A 24,526-nucleotide genomic window follows, 5' to 3' on the forward strand; every position below is an offset into this window, starting at 1 on the left:
CATTACAGGCACTACAGTCTGGATATGGACCACTGATTAAAGAAAAGTACAAGTACAGAGCTGGTAGAGCAGGCATACAAAATCTATTACCAACAGTCTTACCAAAAAGGTAGTCACCGTGGATTTTAGAGTGCAGCACATATAACCTTGTCTCAAAAAGTTTAGAATTTGTAAACAACGTCTTTCTGAAAAATATTTAATAAAGGTGGCTGCCTTCTTTATCCACTATCATAGGGCTGTCTCAAAGAGGCTAAATTAAGTAACTTCTCCAGCAGAGGCTTATAGTTTGATTTTCTTTTCCCCCTTTCTGGCATAATCGGTTAATTACAATTTCAAAATGCTTGAATGCTTCTGTTCAAATAAAATTATCTTATGTGTTCTAAACTGTAAACTTCCCAAATTCTGTATACATTTTCCAGTTATTTAGCTACAGAAGAATGCATGCCTGAATTTTCTGTTTAAAAATCTGTATAACTTTCTAACTGTTATGTAACACAAACATAAGAAAACAAACTCCTTTGTCTTGGGGATCCTGAACTCAAACTTAAAAAAGCATTGCCTCAGCTAAGTAGCTCAATTCTCAAATAGGGTAGAAGATCTTCCAGATGCCCATCAATCTAAAAATATTCACAAATGTGTTTAATTAGAGGATAAAGCCCATATTCACAACTTTTCATGAAGATTATGGCAAAAAAGCAAAAAAGTAGAATATTCTTCGGAAGAGCCATTTCCCAATTGAGCCCTTAACATATATGCATGTATTTCCCTTCATTTATAAAACCTGAAATTTAGTGTTCTCATGCTGTCACCTTCATCTCCCTTCCACCATCCTTCAGACAACACAGCAGAATATCCAAACAATACTTCAAGCACAACCTACCTCTTCCCTTCCCTTAGTTCACAGGATGACTGAATTCAAGCACACAGTATGTATGTATGGCAGCCTTACTTTTAAATGCTACTGAAGAGACTGCTACTCATCTTTGAAAATCCAGCTCTGAAGGCATATTTTAGGCAGAAAGCACTATACTGAAATTAGAGCATTCAACATTCCTATAGCTTGAGACTTCTAGCAAATCTTGAATAACTATCTCCAGTCCTACAAAGACTTGCAATCTTAAAATGAGTATTTTGCTGAAAACAAGTTTTTACACACCTTGACTTAATACTGACTCCCTTATCCCAACACTTTACCATATTAAAAATCGAGTTTTGTAATTCATAGAATTCAATTTACATTGCCTTGAGTTTTTACTAATGTCTCCTCTACAGAACAAAGGTTTTAAACAATGCAACTTCATTGGTTAAATATGAGTAAAGCTTTTATCATGGAAGTGTCAATGTTCTAGAATGACATTTTCATTACTTTTGATGGCCTGCTCACTACTATTTCTTATTTCTATGCTAGTTAATTGCACAGTATAGTTACTTCAGTTTTCAAGGCCACAAGTCTCACTTGATATACTGGTGTTCATAATGAGAATTCAGTAAAACTCTCACTGCTTGAAATTATTGTTACATGCATCGATATTTTATGGAGTGTAAAATCATGATTTTACATAGAAAAACTATGAAGCAACTACATTTTATTATGTTTAATTACAAAAGTTTGCCATATAATTTCAGTATATTCTGAAATGAACTTAAAATGTATCCAAAGAAACAGTGGTTAATTCAGTTTAAGTCAAACTGAAGAGTAAAGAAAATTTCAGTAATTACACAGATTTTTAAAAGCTCCAGTACCAGTCTCTGATTGCAGTCACTACATGTTTGCGTTTTTCAGAACTGTCCTCTCTATGAGGAAATTTCATTTTAGTAAAACCCAAGATCCTTACATCACCTTTATGGGATTTCAAGATGAAAAAGGGGTTTGAGCAAGCAAGGTTTTTCTAAAAATCGTAATTGTTCCTACACATATTCACATACACCAAACCTAAAGTGCCTCACACAGGGTAGGCATCTGTAAGAAGGACTTACACATCTGGGCATGACAACTGCATTGCCTCCAAAGACTTTCCTGAGCTAACCCTACCTAAAGAGACTTGTAAACATAGATCCATCATAAACTGGTGAAGATTATTTTTTTTGGAAAAGAGGACAGCAAGCCAAATTTGTAAAAGTACAGAATTGGTTTGAAACAGAAACATACTGATCTTTATTATAACCACAGTAACCCACTAAAAAAGAACAAGGGATTCTACAGTGTTCACTACAGACATTTATTAAATTCATTGATGAAGTTCAGTGCTAATTTAGCTATCCAAAAAATCTTTACAATGTTTTTTGAAAGCCTCATGCAAATTTCAATTTATTTTCCTCTTTCCCTCTACAAAATCTTTTGTGACAGATCCCAGCTGCTTGTGGACACGTGAGCATGAAAGAACATGTGATAGTCATGTAATTTTCTTACAATAACTTTGCTGTATTAACTGCAACAAAACATAATTAATGCCAACCCTAATAGACACAGCAGGATTCCCAGACTAAGACTTTTTCCTCTATTTCTCACAAGAGCTTTATAACCAAAACCATTTTTAACTACTTAAAGAGTTTTTTGACAAAAATAAATTTATCAACCAAGTAAGAAATGCCCCAGTCATCCACCTCTGAATCTGGATGACCAGAAACTATCAAGTGCCACTTACTAGCTTTTCTTTGTTACTCATTCATGATAATTTTATATATTACACCATGTCTTTCTCCATCATCTTATTATGCACAGCAGGCATGAACACACCTACTCACTGTGCATGTGAACTACCAACCCACATTAGAAGTTTAGTTCTTCTTTCCCAAATCAGAAAGTGCCATCTTGCAATCTTTACTTTCACACCAGTAATATGGAACATGCAATTAGATCTACCAATCTATTACTTTTCATTCAAAAGGGGGTTCTATAGTGTGCATTTCTGGTATTATCAACAAAAGGAAGCCTGCAAAAGAAAGTGTGGTGTTACTATATAATTAATTTTGTTCAAGGGCTAATAATTTGTATAACACTATTGACTTAAAAGGAGAAAAAGGAAATGCAGTAGAGGAAAAGGAAGCAAATGAAAATCAAAATATCTTTATTTTAATCTCCTTAAAATTTAAGGGGTCTGTCTGCTATTTTGAAATCTTACCTGATTTGGGGAACAAACAGGGAAATCTTCAACTGGTGGAATTAAACCCTGGGCAATTAATTGTCCATAGGATGGAGGAGCTTCTCTTCTTAACAGTTCAGCCTCAACCCTTGACAAATGAGTTTCAAATGATCTTTCAAAGAGAAAAGAAATTTCAGAATACATAAGACATTGAGATATATATATATATTTATATATACATATATGAGAAAGAATGAAAGTACATCAGAAGATTATTATCTGAAATGAAAAACTTCAAAAGTTGAAGTTTTGCTAATTTAATTGAAATTTAATTGGCAAAGAATATAAAGTCATTCCTGTGAGTCTGTCCAGCTGAAATGAGAGCAAAGAAACCACCCAACAATAAATTTCTTAAAAACAAGCAAACAAACCAGCCCAAACCCATGGGCTAAATATAAAAAGCACCATGAATAACGCTTATATTATTGTAAAAGATTGAAGGATATGTAATCCTGGAATGAACTAACCTACAAGAGAAGAAACATGCTGTTATATACAGAACTGTGATATAAGTTACAAATTAATTAGCAGTTTTCCCACACTTCCTTTTTGGTAACACCATCTGAAAGCTTTAACCCTCTACAGTGAAGTGATCAGAATATTTCTATCCTCTTTTCTTCACTGGGAGAGTATTCAGTCCCCGGAACAGGCGCCCCAGGAAACTGGGTCATGGCACCCAGCCTTCAAAACTCAAGGCACATCTGGACAATGCTCAGCCATAGGTCTTTAGCTTTAGATGTCCTGCAAGAAGCAGGGTGTTAGACTTGATATTACTTATGGGTCCCTTCCAACCTGATAAACTCTATGATTAACTAACCTCTTTTCACTATCAAAGAAAAAGGAGAATGTCTTTACAAATCACGTACAACAATATCCGTATGGCAATAAAACTACTTCAAGTATAAACAACAGAAAACATCAAAACATTTAATAATGTTGAGTTCTACTTACCTTCGCTCAAACATCCTGAGTGAGTACAATTTGCAAGTACATCCCAGTGCAATGACAAGCAGCAATCCACAAATAAGACTCCCAATGACAGCTGCAGTTATCACTCTAGTGGGCACAATGACTGGGCAATTCTCTTCGTCACTGCCATCGCCACAGTCATCTTGAGAATCACAAACCCAGCTCTCAAACACACAGCGGTTGTTTTTACAGTGAAAATTGCCTGGCTGACAGAAGAAACAATTCTTTTCATCTGAACCATTAGGGCAATGGTTCTGGTAGTTGCAGCGATCTGAACGAGGGTAGCAAACACCATTTCGGGAGCAGGGAAACTCATCTCTTTGGCACATGGTGCAGTTGGTTTCATCCCTTCCATTTGGACAGTGCCAGTAGCCATCGCAGCGCTGCTGCTCTGTGTAGCACCCCCAATTTCCACCGCATGGGATTTCCCAGGGCAAACAGAAGCCATCAACTTGATAGGTTGCATTGAACCCTCTTGCAGCATTCACTTTGTCAGCACAAAAATGCACTCTTATCTGTCCTGAGGATGAAACAACTGTGAGGGGAGCATGAGAGTCAAATGCTGTCAGTACACGCAACAGCCTCCGTGGATTCTCCTCTAATCCATCATATATTTTCACATAGTCTCCATAACCTGTACCATCAAGTTTAAAATCGGTGAATCGCAAGATTACTTTGCGATGATCACCAGTGTCTATCAGCCAGGTGCAGTTGCTGCCAGGTGGATAGAAGTCAGGATAGTTGGGAGAACTGAAAGTACCATAAAAGTATTTTAACCACTGCCCACATGTTGGCACATCACAGTCTATTTCATCTCCCAGGTCAAGACAATCAATGTTACCATCACATTTTAAAGATTCTGGAAGGCAAGTGTAAAGCTTGGTAAAGCGGGAAAGACACTGGAACTGATTGCTTGCACAAGGCTGAAAGGAAGAAACTGTCGGAGGATTAACTTTGGCACAGATTTCTTCATCCGAGTTGTCTCCACATTCATCCATATTGTTACATTTCCAACTTTCTGGAATACACTTCCCATTAGCACAATGAAACTGGTCACAATCACAACTTGGCTCATCAGATTTCCCTGAAAGTAAAAAGAAAAATTTTTCTTAGAGTTTCGTGCTTTACGGTTTGTGTTGCACATTTATTGGCTAAACCAGGTATTTCAGAAGGGCAAAGCAAAATGTCTTTAAACCATGGCAACTTTCAGCAAATTTCAAGACAAAAACAGTTTTTTCAAGTCAAAATTCCATCAACACATCAGCATGAACCTTATCCTTAGCTGATTTCAGTCAAATAACTTTAACCCAAGGAAGAAAACAATGCTCATTTATAGCTATTGAGAAATCTGACTTCTAATATGCTAAAAATAAGTTAGATAAACACTCATCTATCACTCAAAACACAGAAACATTTTGTGCTGCAGTACTGGTTATCTCCTCAGATTCCTTCCCAGAAAAGCAGACTCTCTTCTGCTTTTGGAGGTTCCTACCTTGTACCAAAGGATCTAAGGCAAGACAGAAGCTGCCGGCTGAAGATTACATATTACCACCAACCAGAGAAAGAAACCTCTGTCCTGCCTCTCCTGCAGCAACTAGGATGGGAGTGCAGCAAATGCAAAAATGCATGCTTGCCTTTACTTATTAAAGTTCCAGCCATGCTGAACAGAGAAGCATACCTGGGATCCAAGTCATTTCAGCTCTGCAACAATTCAGCTGAGTCAAACACTGCTGTATCATTTTCAACCAGTTATTTCTACAAGCAATAGCAGACTGCAAAATTTGCTATAAAACAAATTGTCATGGTCTAAAACAAGTCTGCAATGCAGATGATCCTACAAGCAGTTATTTGGAAAATAAACTAGACAAATATACATGCATTCTAAGGAACACTATACCTAAGGTTTTAACAAGGAAACAGGAAAGACAGCAGGATGAACTCATTGAAATCCTAATGCTCCCAGGAGAATCGTGTTCTATATTTTTTATAAGAGAACAATTCAGATTGGAATGGAGGGCATCTTATAAAATCATCTGCTCAAAACAAGACCAACTGGTGTTTGATTAGGCTCTTCAGGACCCTCACCAACCAAGTATTTTTAAAGTTCCAGTGTGCTTTATTATAGAACATGATAAAAGTTTTCACAGCTAGCTTGAATTTTTCTTGCAGGAACTAATCTGCTGTGATAGGTCAAGTCATATCACACTTTTTTTTCTACTTTAACACCTCTTAGAAAGCATTAAATAGAAATACTCTAACTTAATAATTTTTCTTTAGAAAAGTGTAACACAATTTTTACATTTCACAAATGCTTTTAAAAAGTGAATGCAGAAAAAAATGAAATCATCAAGAGTGATAAATGTTATAAGCACTGCTGAAGAATGTTTAAGTCTGCAAATTTACTTTCAGAGACTGAAGAATGATAGGAGAGCAAAATGTATGTGCTGGCAGTGACTAATTTTCAGAACACGTTCATTTCACTAAAAAAATTCCAAAGAACAGATGCAGAATAAATGATACCATCTTCTTGTTCTGTTACAGATATATAAGTATTTATATATATAGTACACTCACACACATACATATGGTTAACAATATTAGTACGGCAAAGTCAGAATCTTGGCCTTGAATCTAAAACCAGTAAAACTCAGCTACTAGACTAGTCCTATCTAAATTAAATGACTGTGCTCCATAGGTGGAGGTAACAGAATAGTAGGTAGGAGGTATAGAATATGCATCATTTAACCTGTTCAAGTACTGATTATAATCTAGTTCTGCTCTTCTGCATTGCAGAACCTGGAAGAGGTTGAGAAGAAAGTTGTAACATGGAGTTATAAATACTGATGGGAATATTGCAGTAACAAAACAGGATACAATTTCAACCCAAGCTCTTCCTTCTACAAGCTTTTAAACATCCCAGAAAACAGCTGGGATACCTGATCCTGATTTAGCGTTTTTAATCATCAATCCTACAATTCTTACATGAAGGAAATTTACCTATGAATCAAAATTATAAGAGATACACTAAATAAGACTAACTTTGGGAGTGGTACCACAGAAGATTTCAGGATAGCACAAGATTATTAGCAGCACCCACATACAGTTGTAGCCAAAGGACTAACACAAGTCTTCCGTGCATTTACAGTGGCCATTGACCTCTGTGCTTTTGATAACTTTATTTTTCCACTCTACATCACCATTATTAAAATGTCCCATTTCAACTCCCATAATTAAAAAGGCTGATAAATGCTAAGTAGTGGGAGGAAGATAGAGGGAAGAAAGACAAGTAAAAGTAGCATGAAATTTACTTTCTAGTCCAGTACCCTTCCTACCTGTAATTCTTTTTTCTTTCCTATTATTGGTTTAAGTCAAATATAAATATTTACGTATTATTTTCTTTAAACAAGAATTCAAACAATTCCCATGACCTATCTTCCACATCAGATATTAAACATGGGGCTCCCTAATGGTCCCTTTCACACTTGGAATCTGTAGTTTCTGTCATTCCAGCACAGATAAGCCTAACTTACATCCAATGACTAATGTATTACCAAGTGACTTTTTTCTATGATGACTTGCCAACTCTGAGAGGAGTCTTAAAAACACTGAATTAAATAGTTTATTGAGGTGTTAATCTGAACACTATTGGCATGATGCTGATGAGGAGAAATCAAACATAATGGCACAGTTGAATGCATAGCAAGATTTTGCATTTCAGGAGCCTATTTTAACACTCAAAGGCAGAAATGACCAGCTGATTATTAAAGCAACTGTCAACGCTTCTCCTATAAACAGGTTAGTTTAAAACATTAAAAGACCACTCTGATCACTGAAACACTACACTTTCACCTCAATTGTGAAATACTTCCTAAGTATTGTATCAAACATAGGGAGCAAAATCAAGCCAAAGTTTCAGTAAGGCTTGTTTGTTAAAACACAAACAAACCTCCCCAAAATAAAATTTATTTTTAAAAAGACATTTGTAAACCTAAGATTAAAATCTTAAGTAATAACACAAAATAGAAGAAATCAATTAGCACAAAAAACTGCTTATTATTGAAAGTGTTACATCTTCCTCCAAGAGGGGTTACATAATGAAATTGTCTCAAGATGAGAGAAAAAGAGAGGAATGGGTTTTCAGAATAATTCTACAAAGCCCATGGCTTACCTCCCCTACCCATTCCACACTTTTATCCGAGGTATATTTCCTTCTCAAAACCCCTCAGGAAGGAAATGTTGCCTTTCCTCTGCACCTGCTTCGAGGGAGGTGAAAAGGGCAGAAGCTGATGCCTGACAGGGTAACAGTCTTCACCTGGTCCATTGGCAGAAACAGCAGCACAGGATGCCTGACAAACCAGTGGCCTCTTCCCCGCTCCCTGATGTTTTTTGGTGAGACACTGAACAAAACCCAGCCAGACCACTGCCCTGAAAGCTGGGCCAGCATCAAATACAAGGCTGCATTACTTCCCCCAAGACCTGCTAAAGTGCAAGGAGCTGAACCACAAAAGGAGATTTTCTGTAGACTGGAGAACAGGTGACAGAGAGGAATAAGCCTACTTGGAAACTTGTTTGTGAGAGACTGACATAGTGGAGGAAGCTACTAGGTGAGAAGAGTGAAGAGTACAAAACAGGAGTAAATACAGCTTAGACTAAAGGAGATCAGGGGTAGATTTACTGAATCTTGTTGGAACAGTTTTGAAGGTGGGTAGCATTAGATATGTTTACAAGTATGAATTGTTTTATGGAGGAGTCAAAAGTTGGTGTGCACAGAGATCTGGAGCAGGCCAGTGAGTAGATATAGCCACACTCAGAGGGAGCAAGGTAACATGAAATCATTGTGAAAACCAAGAAAAATCTAATCCAGTATTTGAGATGATCATGATGTAGAACACCATAATCATGCTATTACATAAAACTGTAATACCTCTTAAAGCCAGGAAAAGTTTAGAACTAGTCTCGACCCGTGACTGGCTTCCTCGTCTCTCTCTTGGCAACCTCTAATAGGACAAGAATGGCTCACAAAACAGTCTCAAACTATTACTACTGGTAACTAGCTTTTTATCACATCCTGTAATTACAGAAGAAAAATTTTGCATGCACAGAACTCTGCCTGCACTCGGCTGGATTAATCTATCATAATAATGTGGTGGGGTTTTTTAAGATTTATTTTTTTCAAAGATAACATGCCTTCTGGAGATGGGAAAAATGATGCAAATTCTGTGAGAAATGCAAAAAAAAAAAAAAAAAAAAAGAAAATCCTGCCATTTCTTTCCTCTCATTGTAATTAAAATACTCAGAAGTTTACCCAACTACTTTAACAAATTTATTTTAGTTTGATGAAAACATTTAAAATCTTACTATGTTAAAAGAACTTCCAGATCTCAACTACCACTGGATAACCTTTTCTTCCCAAATACCATTCAATCTTCTTACTGTTACTCCCACCTTGAATATTCAAATTGTGCACGGGATCAAAATACATTACCTAATCTGTATTTTCTCTGAAGTGACTACAGGAAAGACCCATAGTCAGTACTGTACCCTGTTAGAAGGAAACAATTCTGGAAACAGGAAACAAAAAGTGAAACCATAAAATTATACTAGGCATCATCTGAAACATACCAGCAAAGTAGGCTAATCTGAAGCCTTTTCTGGAGATGCTATCATCTGAATGAAACCTTATCCAAACATGATCCTGTGAAGAGATGTATGGTGAGGGAATGGAAGAGCCACATGCTCTGTAGCCTTCAATGTTCTTGTAGCTTCCAATTGTTAACCAATCTGAGCTGCATCGTCGAGATCCCTGAACATCAAAATCTTGAAAGCTGAAAAAGAGAAAAGGTCAAAATTGCTACTGAACTGAATACTACACAATCAAGCTGCTGAATTACTACACATGAAAATTAGCTTGAAATTATTTTTTTAAATAAATACTTCTGCTTCTGAAATAAAAAAGTAGCTTCTCTACCCTTGTAGAAATAGGGTTTAACCTTGTGCTGATACTTTCTACTATGAGGACAGCAAGGATCCATTCTGTCAAACAAAATATTGCATTCACCACTTCTGTGGAATTGCAAGGAATGCAATTTTGCTACAAAAACACATATTGCCCTAATTTGTAATTCTGGAAAGGAAATCGTCCTTGTGCGTGTTGTGTTATGACTTTCATACACTACTAAGTGATTTTAACTCAAATTTAACCACTGTTTTAGCTAATGCTACACTTATGGCAATAATAGGATTTGACATAACAAATACATCTAAATTGTTCAAAATTATGTTTTCATATAAGACTTTCTCCCAGTTGCACTACTCGGCTACCCAAGCATTACGTCATGGACTGTACTCAGTCAAGACAATGGTAATGGTGTGTAAGGGGGAGACTGTGCAAAACAGGTCTGTACAGACAACAGAGCACTGTCAGAACTGAAATGTGATACGTGTGAGTGGAAGAAAACAACATGAAAGAAAAAAGGTTTTATTAAAAATGAACAGTATGAAAAGTTTAGAAAGCATTCTAGTAGCTGAACAGTTTTACCTACTTTACATTGTATTTATGCCAGCTAAATACTTAGAAAGATTGTTTAAATTAGGAAGCAGAATTTAAGCAAGTAACTGATGTCAAAGCAAATACTTCATAATGAAGAGCAGTTTTTTGGGTCAGCAAGTCTGAACTGGAAACTGAAGAAAACCTGCATGTAATGCAATTCCACAATCAAGTCTGAGAAGCAGTACTAACTACTGTTGATGCTAAAAGAAATCAGTAATCAGAAATGAACAGATGAGAACTTGAATCCACAGGTTTTCTACATTACTACTACTTTAGAAAAAGTTACAAGATACAACTGAAAAGAAACCGTGAGGAGTTCCCTGCATCAAAACTCAGCCTTTCCTAAACTACAGTTGTATCTATTGACTTGCTATTTGTCCTTGACATTTTTAAGCAAACCAAGAGACCTCACAGCAGTGAAGCATTACAGCATTTAATCTACACACTTTTAATGAAAAAATCCTATGTTTTGAACACATGGAAAAAATTCAAATAAATGAGCACACTGAGATTTTTTTCTAGTTACCAATTCTCTAGCTAAAAACAAATGCTACATGGCTGTATGCAAGCAAATTAGGTCAAAGGAAAGACAAAAATCAGGCAGCACTGAAGTCCTTCACTTTCAGGAAGGAAGAGAAAACTGGTATGTGCACAACTGGCAGTTAAAAATGTCTGGTACTTCTCGATCCACATGGATAATACAAGAGCACTGTTACCTTATAGTAATGATCTCCCCTGGGTTCGCATGGATGTACCAGCTACAGTTAATTCGGGCAGGATACTCAGAGGGCCACCCTGGACTTGTGATCGTCCCACTTGGTGATCGAATTTGTTCTGGAATATCTCCACAAGCTAAAAAATACATATATATTGAAAGCAACTTGATTAATTCCATTTTTTAAAAAGCCAATAGTACAAAAAACCCCCAACCAATCAATCAGCGAATATCAGTGGGTTAGATGACATACCAATTAAAAACCCCACAACTTCTAAAGGAGTTTGTAATGAAATATGTCAGCCAAAAGATGTTTTCCAACACCGCCAGTGCAGCAGTTTTTATTTATGTCAATCACTATTACAGATTAAAAAAAAGATTATTCAATGTGGAATTTGACAACTTTATTAGGTTAAAGATTTTTTATTTTTAAATTTTGTTTTTAGTCTTTGCAAAGATTCAGTTCAATTAACCAGGTATTAACACCTTATAATGACAAGTATATTAGAAGGTGGAAAACAAATTAAAGCTAGATAATCAAGCAGCTGAAATTTCCTGTCTTAGGTAGACCCAGTGTTTGACCATCATATAAATATCTTCCCCCTTCCAGTTCTTGGCATGGAAATGATCTCCATACACATGATTCCAAATGCTTGAAAGGAAAAGAGCACTTACTGCAGCAGAGACAATTGCATAACTACATTTCTGATAATGGACTAGAAAGCTGATATTTATAGGTCTAATTATATGCAACTGAAGTAACCCAGTCATTTGTACTCTTACTTTGTTATAGATCTAGCTTTCTGCATTGGCCTTAACTCAGCTGCTGTTCCTTCCACAGCTCAAGTGTTCCCAATTCTTCTGATTTGAAGTAATGTACTTACACTTTGTGCATTTTGTTCTGGTTTTCCCCCCTCCTAGCAGCCTTCTGTCCAACACCTGTCATACTGCATATACACAGCCTTCACATAAACAGAAAGGCTAGACTACACTCGCTGCAGACCTTCAAATTATGGGGAATTCTCAGTGGTGAGAAAATACATTAAGAATAACTGCCCGAGTACTTTTATTTTTCAATTTTATGACTGAATTCCAAAATCTGCCAAGCTGTCAAAATTACTGGTAGCCCAGTAAATTGCACACAGTAGTTTGAACACAAGAACTATTTCAAGTAAGCAAGTACTTCCATTATTGTCTGATCATCAAAAGTTTTTAAAATTCCTATTTGATTAAAACAGCCAATCAGAACTGAAATGAAAAAAGTTATAAACTTGAATTATTATTACTTTAAGGTATTTCTGTATGGCATAACAAATACACTTTAAAATATATTTTAGAAGGACTAAATGACAGAAATGCTGACATATGTCTGAATTTTCTATATTAACTTAAAAACCACAGCAAAAATAAAACTCAGGAAATTTTCTATTTTCCTGTATATATATATGTAAGAAATTAATGCTTTAAATAGTTTTTCACATGTTCCTCTTTTGGAGCTTTATTCATGCTTCACATTCAAGTATTAACATACCTCAACTGTAGGACACAGGGGCTGCTCTAATATCCCAGAATGAAAGTCACAAAATACAGAAAGATATTTCATTTGACTATGCAATCATTCACTTTCTTTTTAATTTTTGAGCAAACCCTATAGGTGGTGCTCTAACACCATGATAATTTGGAATATTCCTGTGTAAGTGATCTTTTGATACTTAACATTTGTTCAGGCAATAAATATAAGGACTTGAAATAAAAGCTGGTTATTCAGTTGTTAAAGTAAAATAGTTTTAACAAAAACCAAAAAACATAAAGAACAAAAACATGAAAAAAATAGAAGAATGTATAAGACATCTTATACCAAGCTTTTAAATGCTGGCAACAATTCCACATACTTGGTTATTACTGAAATAGTCCCCAGCTTCAAAAAAGTTGCTGAGAAATTTACACTACAACTGACAGACAAAATTTTGGCACTGAGAGGCTCTAAAGAAGATATTAAGTTTACCTGACAAAGGAAACTGCACTAAAATACATAAAAAACAATCCATTCAACATGGGTTCATTCAGTTTTACAGAGTTCACCTCCAAAAACGTTAACATGCTAAACCCTACAAACATCAGTACAAAAAGTAACGTATTTGTACACAAGCATGAATGGAAGAAATTCCACATGAAAATCCTATATAACACAGGCAGTGCTTTCAGAGCACATGAAAGCTTCCAGTTTTACTCAAACTCAGGATTTTTTTATCCTTTGCAGAACCAACCTTATCCCTGTAATTTCTACATTCTTTTATTAAGATGTCTTTTTCTCTGTTTCCAGTAAAGCTCACACTACAGAGCTGAGAGCAAAAGATGATCACTTGCACCAGCATCCAATACGAGGAGAGAGAAGCAGACTGTGGAGGGCATAAGGAAGCAAGAATGACCACATAATAATACAGGGTAAACAAAACTATACAAGTGCTGTAGAAGAGAAAACACTGAAGAAAGTATTCATGTGACAAAGTGGGGGTTCAAAAAAAAGGGGAATGGATTTGAAAAGCGGATTATAGCTTTCTTAACTTCAAGTTGGCTAGACAAGCTAAATACACTTGCATACTTGGTATATATTCATGCACTAAACTTTTAACTCAGGAGACAACAGAAATCTGTTTGCTTAAGAAGTGTATAAAGGTCAAGATCAACGGTGCAGAAGCTGCACTTCAGAAGTGCTGTCTTTTTGAGAGAGAATAATTTCTCAAAGAGATTTTGAAAATCAAGGATAACCTTTGGACATAGAAGAGCTTTAAAGGGGAATAGCTTTATAGGGAATATACTTTATAAAGACAATAGCCTTTAACCTTTAAAATCAGTTCCTGATCCTCTGCCTAACTAGGGTTAGGATGTTTCTTGTACACCTTTATAGACTATAATGTAACAAACATTTTATTCGTGTATTTGTAAACATGCAGAACGTAAGCAACAATCACAGAAGGTTATGGGATAAAAAAAAAACATCCAACTGGCAGTATGTAAAACAGAAATGCATCAATAGAGGCAAATAGCCTTACTTTAAATTGAGGAAAATTTGGACTTCTAATCTCAATTGTTAGCAGCCCTGCAAGCATTTGTCATACAGGTCAGTTGTGTCTATGATAACTTAAAATTACAGGAAAACTGATTAGGTTTAGAATAATTTATTTAAAGTATTAAAAATACATAAGAGAACAGCAGAATGAAAATTAGATGAGTCAGGATAAAAGGAAATGAGTCTGCAATCAAGATAGAAGCAGGAACGAAATTGAGAAGGTTGCATTGTAGAGAAGCAAAGACACCCAGTGATGCATGCCCAAGATGTCCTCAAATCTCATGCTGGTGGCCCTAATATTTGGAGAGGGGAACAAATTCCTCTTGCTCAACCATTTCTACATCAATGCTGTGTCTGCTTACATTCCCTTAAATGCTCTTGTATTCTATGGCACAATTCTGCTCATCCATCTCCTACCTGTTTCAAACTGTTTCCTTTGATAATCTTTATTGTATTAATCTATTTGCAATTCTGTTTGTTACTCTGATATAACTGTTCAGTAAACTGCAATAGTGCAATTAGGACGGAGGATGTTTCATATATTACAGTGTAAAATAATAGTCAAAAGAGCTTGCACATATTTTTCTGGTGTTTATTAGACTTTTTAAAAACAGACACAACAGTTTTTCTTATTTCCTTCTCCCTGAAATTTGTTTACCATCCCACATTACAGAACATTATGATAAACTACAGGATGTTGACTGGTAAACAGAAGAGAGCCAACTAAAAGTTTACTGTACCAAACTCAACTAGCAAGTTATAACAAGAAAATAATTAAGAAACCTATGTAAAAATTCTTTTGCAAGATCTAGAGAAGTAAAGTACCTGTAGTAAGAGTGAACAACATGTCAAGGAAAAAAGTCACTTCAGAAAAGCAGGGAGAGGGAGATTAGGGATTTATCTTCACAGTAATGCCAGGAGATTAGTTGAAAAGATAAAAGAATTAGCTTTCAATGTGAACCACAGGATGATAAGGTATGCATTATATTGGACATGGTAAGGACATGAATGCAGCTGGATAAATGATCTGAAGGTGTTTAAAACAGCTTAGAGTAAAAAGAGAATAATGTTGTGATAAAGTCTAAACCGTGAACAGGGAGGATAATTATTGCATTGTAACTCTCAGGAGCAACTGAAAGTCTTATGTGGAGAACTACAGGGGAAGAAGGCATTGGATTTTTTGCCTCTAGATCAAGCCCAAAGGCTTTAATTTAAAATGCCCTTTGCTCTGCAATACAGAGACATATTCAGTAAAAATAAATCATTATACATATATATACAACAGTGCTGCAGTTCTTTAAAATGCAGAGTGAGGGGTTGGGGAGATGGGGAATTGGTTTTGCAATTGTGACAATTATGGGTCAACATACCTCAAAGATAGACCTGAAAATATTTCTGAACTCTTCAGATTTTAAAGGCATAAACACTTGTTCTGTAGTGATAGCTTATATGCAAAGAGACAACATTCCATTAATTGCTGAGCATGTTCATATATTAGAGGAGTACCTGTAACCTGGCAATATAGTATACAGCAAAAGCATAAATACCAAAGGCCACAGAGGTCTGTGCTATTGAAACATAATTTTGTAAGGTAGGTCACATAGTCTTACAGCAGCAGCATGACAGGAAATCTACCATCAAGACAAAAATTTCATTTTAAATCCTGTCTCTGTACAGCTGTCCAAGAAAATCGCTTGCTTGGTTTCAACACCAAGTGAAAGTTGGATTTAGAAAGATTAAAGGCCAGACGTCTTTGGTTCTATTTTACTGAAACTCTGCTTAAAATTGTTCTGCTAAATATAAGGCTGTCCAGGTATACTTGATGAAACATATAACCTGCAAGTTAGAAAATATGTTTGGGAGATCCAATTTATTTAAAAGGAACTAAAAAATAATTTCATTCACTACCATGTTTTATACTTGGGCTATGTACTTAAAATTGAAGATGTACATACGAAGAGCAGTAAGGAAAATGCTACTGGGTCAGTCTATATGCTTTCTTTAGGTTGTCCTTAACAGATCACCTCTTCCCCTTAAAATTCTTTACCTTAAAATTCCCCAGTGAAGAACTTGCACTTTGTATTAAAAAAGAAACTTAGGAGTACAGTATTCATTTTGTCTGATCTGGAAAGCTGTTTAAAAATATAAGAACGTCAAGAGATAACTTTTTACTTTTTTGTTGTTGTTGTTATTATTTATTTCTAAATAGATCTTTCTTCTCAGTGGTTAAAGTTCTATCTACCAGCTGCTGTTATCTTGTGTACAAAGTACGTCGTGTTCTGCTCTTCTTGGCACTGCCTATGCAAGCCTGCTGGCCAAAGTACTGGAAGCAGAGTCAAAAATTCCATTCACCTCTTGCCCGGCAGATGCTTTTCTGCCTGTATTGTGACCTGTGACACAACCCTTGCAGTAAACAAAGACATGAGGGGTTGTTATAACATACCCTGAAAGCTGCATAGCAGGATTTTAGGTTGACTCAGTGTCTCTCATCCATTTAAATTCCAGCAATAATTGTTCCAAGAGGGGCAAGTAGCTTTGTTGATATTTATTATTTACAATGTGCCATAAATGCAGTGTACATGATTCTTGGTGCACCAGTACAGTTAAAAAGCAACAGCATTCTAGACTTTCAACAGTCTTTGAGTGGCAAACAATAAAAGGGAAATAGAAAGCAGTAGGTGTCACAGAGACCATCCACTGACCACAAATTTATTCAAAAACTCAAACATACAAGTAGCAACGTAATGTTTAAAGCAAAACTGCAAGGATAACTACAGTGAGACATACAAGCTGTTCTCAAAAAGGACAACTTTGCATTTTGACTCTTATTTTAGGAGAAGGGGGTGTGAAAATCAGTTTGAATTCTAGGGATTAGAGGCAGCTTTCCTAGGGAAAGGATCAGGCTTGTATCCTGCTACCTGCTGAGGAGCCTTTATCTCCCCGTTTGCACATATTCTGGGTATCTGTAAGATAAACCACGCCCAGCAGCTGCTGACACTGCACAGCATCTGAAGAACAAAGACTGCACACCAATGCCTCAATGGCCACACAGCCCCATCACAAACACAAGAGACTCGACTGTGCTTCTGCCCAGAAGAGGTCTAAAACTGACTTACTGGAAGAGAACACAAATCTTTGAGCAGTGTGTGCTGCTTTTATACCCCATATTCTCACAGCATCTCACGAGTTTCTCAGTTTCATGAGTTCTAAATTTTTTTTCTTGTATTAAGGAAACTGTGCAGTCAAGTGTACAGTCGTTTTAGTTAAATCTAATCAGGTGAAACGCATAACTCCTGGATTTATGTTATTTGATAGCAGCGGTGTCCAAAATTACCTTTCAGTAAATTTCATTTCACAAAAACTTTACTGTGGAAAGAAAATATCAATTCAACTTAAACCAACTTTTCTCTTAGTTCAATGTTTGTATGGAAAAATAATTAAGCAGTCCACTTAGAAAGGCATAATCTGTTCATGAGCATGCAGGTATCAGTTTTATCTTATGAGAATTTTTCCATGTTCCAGTTGCTTCATTCCTTATTACATGCTGCAAAAGGCAGTAATAATTTTTATAGCCAAATATCTCTTCATAAGATACCAGGTGGCTTTCAATATTTACTATTTAAGTCATGCATGAAATTTAAACATTACAAAAAATGACTTACCCGTTGACACTCCTGAAATATGCACATTTTCAGAATGTTCTGCAAGAGCACCATTTCCTAAAATTAAACATAATGAATAAGCTAATTTCCAAGATAAAATTTGTAAAAATTCTTCAGATACCTTTTTACAGAACAGAACGAACAAACCTGAAGTTATTTTAATTAATATTAAACATGAAAGGTCCAACATAAGTTTTATCATAAATTAAAGAGAAAAACTAGAGAGAAAGTTACAATAAAAATACTCCCACCCGAGCATTGTTAGTTTACTAGGAACAATTTGATACATTAGAAAGTTAAGGAACAAGCAGAGACTGATACTGTCAGTTCTGAGAAACTTTACACATGTTAGATAGTAGACATTAAGTGCTTTTTTATTTTCAAGAAAGGTCTGTTTCAATACATCTTCCCCATCTCTTTTTGGAGCAAGATTTGTAAGTAAATGCTATGCAAATAAAGACATCGAGGGGACTATACCCCCTATTTCATAGAAACTGCAGACTATATACCTTTTATCCAGAAAGGTGGCTCAGATACAGCAGGGAACAAGCTACATTTGAGAGTAACATCCCACCAAATGTTCATCAAAACGAACTTGCAAAGATGAACAAGGCCCATTTGGCCTTGGTAAGAGACCAAAAAAGTTATCCCTCCAAACCCCATGTTTGTACTCTCCAAAGTAAAAGAAGTCTGCTAAAGCAAACATACTTGCTGGCAGGTGGCAGTCCTGGTACATGATGTGACACATCAAATTGTATTTGTGTGCATTTCTCCCCTCCTTTATCCATCATCTTTTCTTTTAACCTTTACAACAAATTTTTAGTAAAATCTTTCAGAAGTTTCAGGAGCAAAGAGCTACTTTGATACATAAGCTCCTTTCAACACAGGCAGTGAATCTAAAATGTAAAATACTTCACTAAGCAAATCTTAAACCCACAACTCTTAGTCCTTTAAAGTTTTTTTAACACTGAAGATTTGCCATGTCACACAGATCTCCAAGCATGTGATAAAAGTTGTTCTACCAGCACTGCAACGTCAGCGTACTATGTCCAGGTAACAAGAACCTTAAATATATGAACAAAACACAAATTCCTTTTATACCAATTTAAAGACTGTTACAAGTTGACCAAGAACACAGTATACCTAAGGCAGCACCTCAGCACTCCTCTGGTACAATGATTACACATAGGATGTTTCAGAAATTGCTCCCAGGGCTGACACCAAATACAGAAAGGCATAATTTTTAGCTTCTTAAAGACACAATACAGTTAGAAACCCGACGAGCACAATTTGTAGAAAAACAACAAGTTTAATTTATTTATTTTTTAAAACGAAATTCCTTGGCTCTTCAAAGTGACATGTTTCCCACCCCTTATTCAAAGTACTAATTTCACTGCATATATTTACATACCAAGTTGCTTTGTCTCAGTTGTTAAAAAAATTCCACACTGCAACAATTCTCCTCAATGTTCACAACACTGAAGTATTTTAAAAACAAAAGCTATTTCAAGTACTGTGTTAGTGAGCAACTCTTTTTCAATTAAACTATTTTCAAAGTAAAATATACATCTAAGTTTTAAAAAACCGTTCTCCAAATAATTTCTCCACTTTGTATACCACTGACATGCCAAGAGATGTTGCCACTCTAATTCTGTGTGTACGGTAACACTTAGCTCTCAATTTACAAAATAAACATCTTTGCTGGAAAATGATTTTACTTCCAACTAATTCCACAAAAAAAAAGCACATTTCTGATTGTTTTGTTTTCCATTATTTCCACCAGCATAAAGAAAACATTAACACACTTCAAAACCTCTTGTTGAACCTAAAAACAACCTACTGACATTTCATCTTTCAAATACACCTTAGATTATTCACCTTTTTATTTGTAAAAAGGGGCATTAGCATATACAGCTGTATCTGTAGTTGTTGTTGAGCACTGAAAACGATCATCATGAGGATGTGTAAAAAAGAAGAAACTCACAAACATCTAGAAATATGAAAAACCCAGAAGTAATTACATTGATGACAGTCAGTATCTGAGCACTCCCATTGATGATCCCAGAATATAAATTCCTGACAAGCTGCCTGTACATAAAGACCAGTAAAACAAAAAACCCAGAATACTAAGGAAATCAGCTCTAATAAAAATACAAAACATGAAAAGACTGACATAACACTGGAGTGATGGAAAACAAAGCAGTGTATATATATATCAAAGACTGACAAAAACTATAAATCAGTAATAATGAGAAGCATACTAAAATGGGAATTTGCATCCAAATCCTGTATGTGTTAACTGAGAATTAATGGGTTAAAAAAACTTGAGCCAATACCTAAAGAGAGAACACTTGAGTATTTTCCATCTAAATATCCTTTACGATCTAACAATTAATCTCTCAAAATAAAGTGGTCAGATTTACTGTCAAACTAACTTCAGTGATTAGTCAGAAGTGGCACTAATGTGTGATGATAAAGTCTAAATTCAGATCCAAGTACTGTAGTATCAAAATAAGGTATTTTTTTAAAATAAACTCCCAATAAACTTTCATTACATTAAAGATGACAAATATCTCAAATTATTACTTCCTTTTTTATTGAAAACTGTCATTGAAACAGTGTGTTCAGATGCCATTTAAATGTTATTAACTGCTAAAACCTTTATGAAAATTTTAGGCAATGATCGTTCTACGATCTCAACAAATAATCACAATATAAAGTTAGCCTACCAGAAGACCAAAATATCACATAACAGATCAGTAATTTCCATTAAGATATGGGAACATAATTATCTTTGAAATTCCAGCTAGTCTACTTAACACATCAGAACATGAAAATGTTAAATAAAATTTCTTAGGTCACCACTAAGTTTTTTGTATTTCTTTATGTCCTAAAGAAATATTTACTATTTCTGTCCATTTCCACCTGAAGTTTTAAACTGAAACAGGTGTCACTTAATAAAACTTAGCACTAAGTTTGTTACAGGAGTGTGACAGCACAGCACTGAAAGCTACACACCAAGAAGCTCCTGCCTTCTGTGCTGCCTGTGAGAAAACAGGATTTTTTAAAAAACCAACATCTTCCATCATTATTTTCTTCTGATGACTTCTTAGAAGAAATCGCTTGTGTAACCAGGACTATACCCATGTTCTTCATGTCCTTTTATAAACACTTAGCACAAATACAGAACAGAAATGTATGTCAGCTTTAGCCCTGCAGCATAAGATATGCTCAGCAACTGCATGTAAGCTAGAATTTCAAATGGACAAGGATCAAGATAAAAATCAAGCATTTAATATGCTTTTTCTAAACAAAACAAAATAAAGTAATAAACAGAATATGAGATTTTAAACTACTGGCAAGCTATAGGTTAAGAAAAGTATGGAAAGTGCTTCTTAATGGCTTTGTACTGAGGTGCACGTGACTTTGCTGCCACCATTCATTGTAATATCTCTAAGATTGCTTGACTGCAATATAACAAAACTCACCCAACTGGTTACTAAATGAGTTGGACTCTTGATAGAATGTTTCACAGCATGGAACAACCTCCAACTTTTGAGGTGCCTTTCTGTCTGCAACAAGTTTAAGAATGTCCCAAATGTTCAGAAGAAGAATGGGTGAACAACTTTGAAGATAACCATTCTTACAGATGTATCCACAGAATTTTATTTTACTTTCACAGCACAAAGCCAGACCTTTTGACCTCCACCACTTTCTTCTGTCCCATTCAAATCCTCTGGGCTGGAATGCCATCTCATCTAAGGAGCAGACAGAGAGAGTCAGGTAGCTCCACAGACACTTTTGAATCCTTTTGATTCATGCCTCACAGCTATCTGACCACAGAAACAAGCAGGTCTGCCTTCAGATTTTCCAGCAGTTGGAGAATTTCTCCCCTACAAATCCATATGAAACTATGGTAAACATCCCATACCCCACCCAGAAAATCCTGACACTCTCACAACATCAGTTCCCAATATTCTGGTCCAAGACTCCTATACATAGTCTGGAAAGGTGAACAGAACTAGGCAAAAGGTAAAACGCACAGCCTTGGAAGGTATTTGACTCACTAACTACTTCTGAGTTTCATCATAGATAGGAGATTAAATACAGGCCAGGGGAGTGGGCTGGCAACAAAGAAAATGTGGCAGCAGCAAACACTTCAACTAAAGAGCAAAGGAAAAGAATGCTTTCACACTTGAAAAACATGACATGTTTGGAAAAATTACCTGCCAAGTTCTATATATTTGAAACCCAGATAGCAGCAGTGATGCTGAGCCTCACTGTGGAGTCTAACCACAATGCAGCAACCTTCATTTTAGGATGTTACACCCCTACATCCATCCTTCCCCATAGCCTGCACAGCACAGCTCTCAAAACAGGTTGATTATCAGACGCAAAGGATTATGTGCATATAACTTCAGAGCATATAACTAAGCCTATGGTCCTGATATGAGCTACTCCTTTGATTTTTATCCAAATTCATGCATTTACAAAAGCATAACCACAGACCCCCACTTACCTTCACCCTCCTATAATTAAGCGTCCCGTAGTCGAAATATTCAGATTAAACAAGATAACCTTCTGCTCTCCAGATATATAAATAAACATGTATATATACATATATATATGAACTTGAAGACTTCAGATAAAGAACAAGTTTACCTAAATGCTGATATATTTAAGACAGCAAATAATGACTCTTAAATGAAGCCATTTTGATTTCAAATTGACTAAAATTAGTAATACTAATCTAATATCCTGAAATAATAAATACTGCAAAAGCACATATAAAGATCTGGTATATGCAATTTTGTCCACTGTGACCACAAAATCAAACTCTGTAACTGCAGTTTGAAAGAACATCATGTAACTTGTGACTAAGTTAAATCCAGATTGTGTTTTACAGAAAAATTGGTTGTTGAAATGAAAAAATTAAAAGGAAAAAAAAAATCACAGTAGCAAAAGCTATTTAAGTCACCTTTATTTCTGCTGTTACTCTAAGTAGTTACTGTCCACAAAGAAAAATCACATGCACCTATCTCCATTGAAGCTAAATTCTTCTGTATTAAGATAAAGCTTGTGCCATTATCCTCAACAGCCAAATTACAATTCCCTATAAATAAAACTGTGTAAGTTGAAGAAGTGCTGTAACTGACTGGCTATGAAGAGAGAGCTTTTCCTAAACTATCTTGAGCTAAAAGGTAGTGTGGTGAATAATGAATCCTACATAAGCAGACTGGACAGGATATTTTTCTTGAACCACAATTATCAAGGGCAAGAAAGCAAAAACAGTTCCTGTATTATAATGTGTTCCTAAACACCCTTTATTGTGATATGCCTTCCACTTACTTTACTTTAGACAATGTATTTCATGACCAAACATCCTTTCTTCATCCTACTCCCAAAATTCCTTCCCACCCTCTACCTTACAAAGCTGCCTCTTGCCCTGAAGTTACCTTGCATTATTCTTCACCGAGTCTTGCTTCTAACTGACCAAAATAAAAATACTGTATGCTTTCATGAATGAATTGGTGTTGCTTTCCGTATCACCTCACTAAAAACCCACTTAGCCATTGTACTTCGACTAATGAGTTCAAAAATAAAAATAACCTTCTTCATCTACAGATACAGGAGGTGGAAAAATCCATGACGCCCCTGCAATATTCCACCAGACTTCTTGGAAATGACTCTTTTTGATACCACATTTTGTGACAGTTCCAGCCAGAGGCCCACATCCTGCAAACACCTAAGAACAGCTGTGCAGAAACAAGTTTCCACTGAAGATGCCCTGTGTCCTGCTGAACCCCAGTCAGGCTCCTCAGCCAAGCCTGTAACAGAAAAGTGCGAAGGCCGCTTCTTGCCTACCACACCTATGGTTAATCCATGGTTATCATGTTACAGGTTACAGCTGGGCATGTGGGAGACCAACAGAAAAACAAGTGCTACTATTCTTCTTCAGATAAACTAGATGATCTATAAAGGTTCCTTCCAACACAAACCATTCTATGATAAAAGCATTAGTTCAGAATGCAACCCAAAATACTACATTGAATTATTTACTTGTGGGCCATCTACAATTAATGAGTCAAAAAAAAAAAATCAGGTCAGGAGTCTTCTCAGACTTTTGACTCGTCATTTACAATCTCATCTCTTGAACACTTTCCTTATATTTGTTAATCTAATGTGCATTTAGAATAAAATGCATTAGTTGCAGGAATTTAAAGCTGTAACCACAGCCAAGAGCTACATGACCATACTGCAAAGCTCTCCTGCACTGCAGAAGGATCAGTATTCAGTGTACTGAGAGTATCAACTGAAAGAAAAGCTTTCTGTACTCTCAGTTGGCCATGAGCACGCAAAAAGGACTAGACATGGTTTTTCCTCATTTATAACCCAGTCTCTAAAATTATGGTTTCT

At 35.8% G+C, this 24,526-nt stretch overlaps 1 protein-coding gene across 3 annotated transcripts in view; it reads right to left on the minus strand.

Moving 5' to 3' along the window:
* LRP12 (LDL receptor related protein 12) overlaps positions 1–24,526 on the minus strand; it is a 99,162-nt gene that overhangs the window by 3,564 nt on the left and 71,072 nt on the right. For all 3 annotated transcript variants that reach the window (XM_088178068.1, XM_088178073.1, XM_014879337.2), the window contains 5 exons: positions 18,110–18,166; positions 11,379–11,514; positions 9,735–9,937; positions 4,095–5,196; positions 3,123–3,255 (listed from right to left, as the gene is read on the minus strand). In XM_088178068.1, coding sequence (XP_088034194.1) covers positions 3,123–3,255; positions 4,095–5,196; positions 9,735–9,937; positions 11,379–11,514; positions 18,110–18,166 — 1,631 coding nt within the window. The remainder of the gene's footprint in view (positions 1–3,122; positions 3,256–4,094; positions 5,197–9,734; positions 9,938–11,378; positions 11,515–18,109; positions 18,167–24,526) is intronic.

The sequence above is a fragment of the Sturnus vulgaris genome, chromosome 1 (genome assembly GCF_052056855.1).
Source record: "Sturnus vulgaris isolate bStuVul1 chromosome 1, bStuVul1.hap1, whole genome shotgun sequence".
NCBI classification, from domain to species: domain Eukaryota; kingdom Metazoa; phylum Chordata; class Aves; order Passeriformes; family Sturnidae; genus Sturnus; species Sturnus vulgaris.